At 36.5% G+C, this 6999-nt stretch overlaps 1 protein-coding gene across 1 annotated transcript; it reads left to right on the forward strand.

Annotated features, from left to right (window-relative positions):
• The first annotated feature begins 1087 nt into the window (after window positions 1-1087).
• LOC114526055 (microfibril-associated glycoprotein 4-like) lies at window positions 1088-5668 on the forward strand. The gene is made up of 4 exons (XM_028547551.1): window positions 1088-1130; window positions 2674-2867; window positions 3936-4313; window positions 5389-5668. The coding sequence occupies exons 1-4, from the start codon at window positions 1090-1092 to the stop codon at window positions 5646-5648; spliced, it is 873 nt and encodes a 290-aa protein (XP_028403352.1). The 5' UTR covers window positions 1088-1089; the 3' UTR covers window positions 5649-5668.
• The last annotated feature ends 1331 nt before the right edge of the window (window positions 5669-6999 follow it).

A 6999-nucleotide genomic window follows, 5' to 3' on the forward strand; every position in this document is an offset into this window, starting at 1 on the left:
ACAAAATATTTCAAATCATTTTAAATCTGGCTTTAATCACAATTAATACGGAACTTTTAGTTTTAAGCCAGATAAAGCCTGAACTAAAGTTTTATGATTTGTTCATGTCGTTCGATCTTCATTAATATTAAATAATTTATGATGTTGTGTTTATATTTTACACTAAAATAAAGTGCTTTTTTTCCCTTTTGTTCGCCACTGTCGTCAGGCCGGCTCCAGAAGTAATTAAATCTGAATGTTTCGGTTGCGTGTGCTCGGATGTGATGAAAAAATTAATCATTACAATATACGCATGGATTATGCCATATAATAAAAAACTTACCAACTTTGACTGCATGTTCGGTCTATACGGAAAGATATACATGCTCAGTTAGTAGGCTAAGTATAGTTATTATTGCACACCAAATCATCAACAGAATCCAATCCTATGCATCCATTCCATCGTTGATTTCATAAGTATTGTTTAAACTATTTTAAACTTTTACGTGCGTGACGTAGGTACAAAAAACGCGACAGTGGGAAACAGGGGCTGTTTACATGAGCTCGGTTACTCGAGCTCGAGGTATCGAAATAAATCTTTATGACACCAAACAAGCACACATGCTTGTTCTGGTGATTATACGACTGTCAGGATCATGTTATCTGCTCATTTCACTACCTCAAAATTATATCACGCTTCGTTGAATCTCGGGTAACTGGGCTCATGTGAACAGCCCTTGGTTACAATCAGATTGAGAATAATTTGCACAATTATCCTCTCGCACGAAATCACCAACAAACTCACTAGACACTAGGAGGCTCTAAAATTTGACTTGGCCTTGAAATTATTTGTCATTCTATTACATTTCTGCGTTTTTAATTTTTTTTAATTTTATAAGAAACACGAAAATTTTTAACACGCAAATATTTTTACACCGCCGCCTGTGATCTGTGACAACCTGAGATAGGAAATCAATTAAAATGTTTGTATATAATTACTTGATGACAGGATAACACACGTAATCAAATCACTCGTTCTGCCTCTTCGCTACAAATTTTCCTTAATCTGGGATAACCAGTCACACATATCTCAACATGCAGCGAAGTAACATGATTCAGTTTCTCTTCCCATTTATCTTGGCCATCTTAAGGTAAGTAGCCAAATATTAGTAGAAATTGTATAAGTTAATATACTCTTTCAGGTGTAAAAAGGCGTTCATTAGGGGCGCCCAAATAGACTCCCTGTTATGCGTGCGAAAATGTTTGTTAAAGAGATCTGAGGTGGGCGGCCCGAGCCATCATAAATGCCTCGTGTATTTTGAAGTCATGAAAAATCTATCTTAAGGGGAAGAATATTGCTGTAACTGAACGGCATGACATGCTGTTAAATTTTGAGTGACTGAGAAACTGCATTTTCAATCATGGCTTCACCGTGGCAACAAATTCAATTATCACTAAGAGGGCCATATGTTGAAATGAAAATATATTTTTCTTCAAAATTATACCTTGCGTTTCACTGAACAGGTCAGTGCATGTATTGCTTACTCTATGAAATTGAAGTATTCTTTAGTAGTAATACGAGAAAGTAATCTAATTCGGTGTATAAGCCAGAGACGGCGACATGGAATGAATTGAATTCCATGCATAATACATCATTACGTTACCATAGGACTTAAGGCCCCGTTTACACTACACTCGATTTATTGGCACGGCACGGCTAAGATGGGTACCCGTACCAATTATAGCTATGCTGCGACGATAAATTGAGTGTAGTGTAAACGGGGCTCTATACTTTATACGGTTAAAGCAAACTTAGGGATTTAAACAATGTGATTATAATCGGTCTGGGCCTTGTGGATTAATGAAATTTGAACTTTATAATATTGCTGTCGGCTGTATTGCAACATATTTTGAAATATATATGCATACGGATAGGGCAACTGCTCTCCCAGAAGATTTTAAATGTATAGAAAAGTTGGGCAGATTTGTAGCGAATTCAACCAAAATTTGGGCCGTTTTTTGCTGCAATAAGTCTAAAGTGATCAAGTCGATTTGTACACTTATTATAATCATATTACCCGTGTCTAAAAGATTTCTTTCACTAGTCAGCCATTTAACTTGTCAAGCTATTTTGTTTACTGACGTTTGATAAAGACCAGGATATAACCATGCATTAATTATCATGGGGTGGTGCAGTTGGGTATATTCAATATAATTCAATTTGCAATATAACCAGGGTGAAGCGTCTGATCTCGTTTCTGAATAGACTTCCGTCATTGCGGGCTATTCTTAACTCACAATCAGGCGTCTCTCTGATTTTTTTTGTTTTCTATTGGCCCATTTTTATCACATGTTTTGCCTCCATACAAAACCATTATTCTCCTCTATTTATTTTCATACTAACTCTCCTCACGAAGGCCCTCAGGTCGAAACGTCTAGAAGTGTTTTGTCCATTTTAGACAGCTGTTATACCACATTTGATGCTAATTCAATTTGCATGCAAACCAGAAAACAGTCTGTATTTTTTAGAAACAAAATGCTTTTATTTTCGTAAAACACCGTGGCATTGCAAGTCTAAACTTTAGCAACTAATTGAGCAAACCTAAATTACAACTCGGCACAAATTTGGCCAGTCCCGCCCTTGTAGTGACACCTTACAATTCAATTTTGTTGCAAGAAAATTATTTTCTTTAGCGTGGATGCTGTATATTTTGAAGATGGAGAACTGTGTATGGTAAAAAGAAACTTTACTGTAGCCACCTGTGGTCTCAAACCAGAGATTGTCGCTATCAAGAATGCGCTGTCGAGAATGGAGAATGAAATTTCAAGTTTAGGAAGTGAATTAAGACAAGTTAAAAAAACCTGTGGTAGTTGTGTTCATCGGGAAGGTATCAAATTAACAACATTAATATTTCATCTAGAAAGTAGTAAGACACAACTAATGCATTTCTTGTGCATGCATGTGCTCTTGGAATGCCGTATGACTCGAAATTTTGGGCTCTCGTTTTTGAATAAGCCCAGTGCTCTTTATTTAATAAGCCTTCTATACTTTATACTGCATGACAGGTTTTCCAGCTTGTGAATTTTTGAATGAGAATAAATCTAAAGTGCGCATTGTGGGGGTAGGTTCGCATTGTGGGGGTAGGTTCGCATTTTGGGGGTAGGTGCGCATTGTAGGAGGTGAGTGCGCAATATGGGGGTAAGTGCGCATTGTGGGATGAGTGCGCATTGCATTAGCAAGTAAATAAGGTTAATTATGTTAACACGAAGGTCAACAGGTTATTATGATTATGTTTATACAAGCGGTCAATTAAATGTCTGTCCAAAACCTTATTACCATGAACCACTGTATTTAAGTATTTTTTCAACGGCTGCTTTTAATTATTGCTCAGTGGATACAGAGTATGGAAATCTTAGATCAATATTTGTTCTTTCACATTCTATCCCAGACCCGGCAGGAAGGTTCATATTTTCATATTTTCCTCTAATTCCGACTTATTTCCTTCGAAAGGAATTGTTTTACGGTGTGAGAACTTGAATATCTAAATGAATAGTAACTCTTAAAATTTTCATTATACGTATTTCTGTATTTCGACTGCACAGAACTTTATGAAGTGGCTTTTACGTTACGTAATAGGCAATTTAAATAATGAAGTTTTACTATTCTACGTAGATCGTAATTATAGTTAAATATTCTAAATTCTTTGGATGCTCCCCAAATAAGCGCTATCACGAGAAACAGGAATTTTTGTATGGCCTAAATTATTGAACTATATATGCGTATAAGAAGATTTGTGAGTTGCATTTCAGGATTTAATAGAGGAGCTTCCGAGCTAGTCTACGAAGAAATCAATGGAACGAAAAACTATTTGCACGACCAGAGCGTGCGATGGAAACGTTATTTGTAATGCAACTTGATGAATACCCCAAATACGTAGACTTATTCTTCATTTTAGCAAGAAGTTGTGCTGACAACCTTTATCTTGGAGCAACTGAGGACGGACTTTACTACATTGATCCAGATGGCAACGGAAAATTCAAGGTATTTTGTGACATGACAACATCAGGTGGAGGATGGACTGTATTTCAACGTCGTCTTGATGGAAGTGTCGACTTCTACAGAGGATGGCAAGATTACAAGACAGGTTTTGGCACCTTGTACGGTGAACATTGGCTTGGTCTCGAAAAAATTCACAGAATAACAAAAAGCCAAAAGCATGAACTTCGGATTGAACTAGAAGATTTTTCTGGAAACACCCGTTTTGCCCAATATACCAATGTTTCAATTTCTAATGAAAGTGACAAATATCGAATAAATCTCGGAGTATATTCAGGTATGTTTGAAATTAATATTCTTGTATGTTTGCATGGTGACATCAATGATTAAATTAGGTACACCACGTAAGTATTAAATAGAGAGTTTACGATTCACGACGCGGCCAGCTCGACGACGCGCTTTCAAAACAAAGAAACTCCACACGTGAGAAAATAAGTATGTATAATTTGTGGTCCGATGACAGTGTTGCGATCCCAGCGACGCCTTGAAATAAGACACGGCTTCTCGACGGCATGAAAAGTATTCTTTTATAAACTAATTTCAAGCGTAATTAAATTAGCTTGTAGGTACACCGCGTAAGTATTAAATACTGCAAAGCTTTCAGTCCGGTAACCCGTTCCTTCATCAGTGCAATTATCTGAATACACATCTACACGTCACTTAAATATAAATGTATATTCAGGTAAGTGCACTGATGAAGGCCCAGGGAGTTTACGATCTACCACGCGGTTAGCTCGACGACGCGCTAGTCGATTACTTTGCTAAAAAAAGGCTGCAAGAAATTAGTTATACTGCCAGGACTTTGAAATAATCATACAAACGTTTCAATTGTGCTAAGAACTCCGATGTCTAGCTGATATCGCAGTTTCATACTACCAAAGAGCTATCACCTTGCCGCTGCTATTCATTCGGCATAAAATGAAGTAAGGGTTTAATAATTTTCCTTACTATAAGCTTTCTCCATGGTGACGTTAAAAGCGGTAGTCCGATGTGAGCCAAAGTTAGATTGTTATGACGTCATCATGGGAAAGACTTATTGAATAATAATTTATATTCGCGACAGAGAAACATAACAAATTCGCATATCGCGCCCAGCCACCCTTTTGCGAGAACAAAATTCATGCAAAATATATACCTTAAATTAGTTTTAAATTTTACAAAATATATTATTGATCGTATCACGATCAATCTTAAGCAAGTATTTGTATTCATTTATATATTGCGGTCTGTCACGCACGTGCATGTATACTGTGTTAACAGACGAAAAATTGTTGCCAACATAGTTCAAGCAGACGAGGCTATTTAGGTTTTCTGAACAGAAACTCAAAATATTTTGTTTATGTTTCTCACAGGTAATGCTGGTGGCAATGCTCTAAGGTTGCATGAAAACATGGCTTTTACAACCAAAGATTCTGACAACGACTTATTCAATGAGAATTGCGCTGTTAAATTCAAAGGTGCTTGGTGGTACAATAAATGTCATCATTCAAACCTGAATGGAGATTATCACCAAAGTGCTCTTGTCCAGTATGGGAATGGTATTATCTGGTATGAATGGAAAGGGTATTATTTCTCTCTCAAACACGTTTCAATGAAAATTAGAGCTGTGTAACAGAAGGAGAGGAAACTGTGTAGAACTATTGTTTCATTGTCATAATACATGCAAATACTTTGATTTTTTCTGTCTTGTATCTGTCTTGAATTATCTTTACCAATAAAACCAATGTACTTTTAGATAGTTACTGTATATTTTCATCTTAAATCGGCTTGTCTCATTTTTGGTACACCTGCATAATGCGAAATCTAAGCTCAAACTTGTTCTCAGTTGCATAGGAATCAGGTCAGGTGGACTAGAACCGTAAGGCTTGAACACCCGCAATGTTTTTGCCCTCAGTGATGTGATTTTTCTCAATCACTTTGGGGGAGATCCCACATATAATCCTGCCAGCTCCATTGCACTAACCCCCCCCTGACAGTCGGTAGAACTACTCCCTTCTCTTGCCCGAATTTAAGGTATGCGATGTCAGTATCGTAAAGTTTCAAACGTTGGAAAAACATTAGGAGGATAAGAATTCTAACGTCATATTGTTTTGAATTAGGTAAACTCTGTTGTTAGACACAATTATTTGTTGCTAGACACTCTTATGAAATTATTTTGATCCAATTATTTTTCTTTGATATTTAACTCGCGATGCGGTGGAGCGCGCTATTGCACTGAGCTCTGCATACAGAGTCTAACTTGTAGTAAACATGTACATTTGGCTTATCTGAGTTTTTCGTGCAGCTATAGTTATACTGGTACATGCATTCTGTATAAAATACTTTTATTAATCTTAACGTTTCATCGACATGAAACAAATTAAAAATTGCTGGTGTGAAAGTTAAGACTCTAGCGAAGATTACGATATAAATATTCTAGGAATAGAACATTTAATACTGTGCATTAGGCAAAAATAGCAAATCGTAGCTGTTTTCTTAAAATCTTTTAAAACCATTACCAATTTGTTAAAATACAAGAAAGTTGGCACTTGTTTGTGAGTTTGTGAATGACTGAAAGCCGCTCCAATATATGAATTTGGAGATCATAGAGATCGGTTTGTGTAAAATAACTAAGTTGCTACGTATTTTTACGTCTCGGAGAAAAAGCGACCTAATCCATGCTGTTTTGCGTGACCAAGGCTTAAAACTGTCAAAACGGGTGTACTGACCCGTGACTTCCGGAAAAATCTATGCCTCAGGTGGAAATTTTTAAGTCTAAGAAATGAATTTTTTCATTCTGAAAATTGTCTGCCTGAACCTTAGATTCAGTCCAAGCAGTTAAATTTATTCCGAAGAACAAAGGAATGTCTTCCGCCCTAATCAATACGAAAGTTTCTGTCGTCAACATACCGACGATAAAATTAAATTTTATGTTTCTATTTTCTATAACAAATCACCTACAATGACTTTCTCGAATTCAGTGA

This window comes from Dendronephthya gigantea, unplaced genomic scaffold (genome assembly GCF_004324835.1).
Source record: "Dendronephthya gigantea isolate DGI-Jeju-01 unplaced genomic scaffold, DenGig_1.0 000037F, whole genome shotgun sequence".
Lineage (NCBI taxonomy): Eukaryota > Metazoa > Cnidaria > Anthozoa > Malacalcyonacea > Nephtheidae > Dendronephthya > Dendronephthya gigantea.

What these genes read in the sequence shown, in the direction of transcription:
- LOC114526055 (XM_028547551.1), top strand. Translation starts at nt 1,090, where the DNA reads ATGATTCAGTTTCTCTTCCCATTTATCTTGGCCATCTTAAG. An exon ending in TTTATCTTGGCCATCTTAAG is followed by an intron (nt 1,131 to 2,673) that starts GTAAGTAGCCAA and finishes TATTTTCTTTAG; the next exon opens with CGTGGATGCTGTATATTTTG. An exon ending in TAGTTGTGTTCATCGGGAAG is followed by an intron (nt 2,868 to 3,935) that starts GTATCAAATTAA and finishes TCTTCATTTTAG; the next exon opens with CAAGAAGTTGTGCTGACAAC.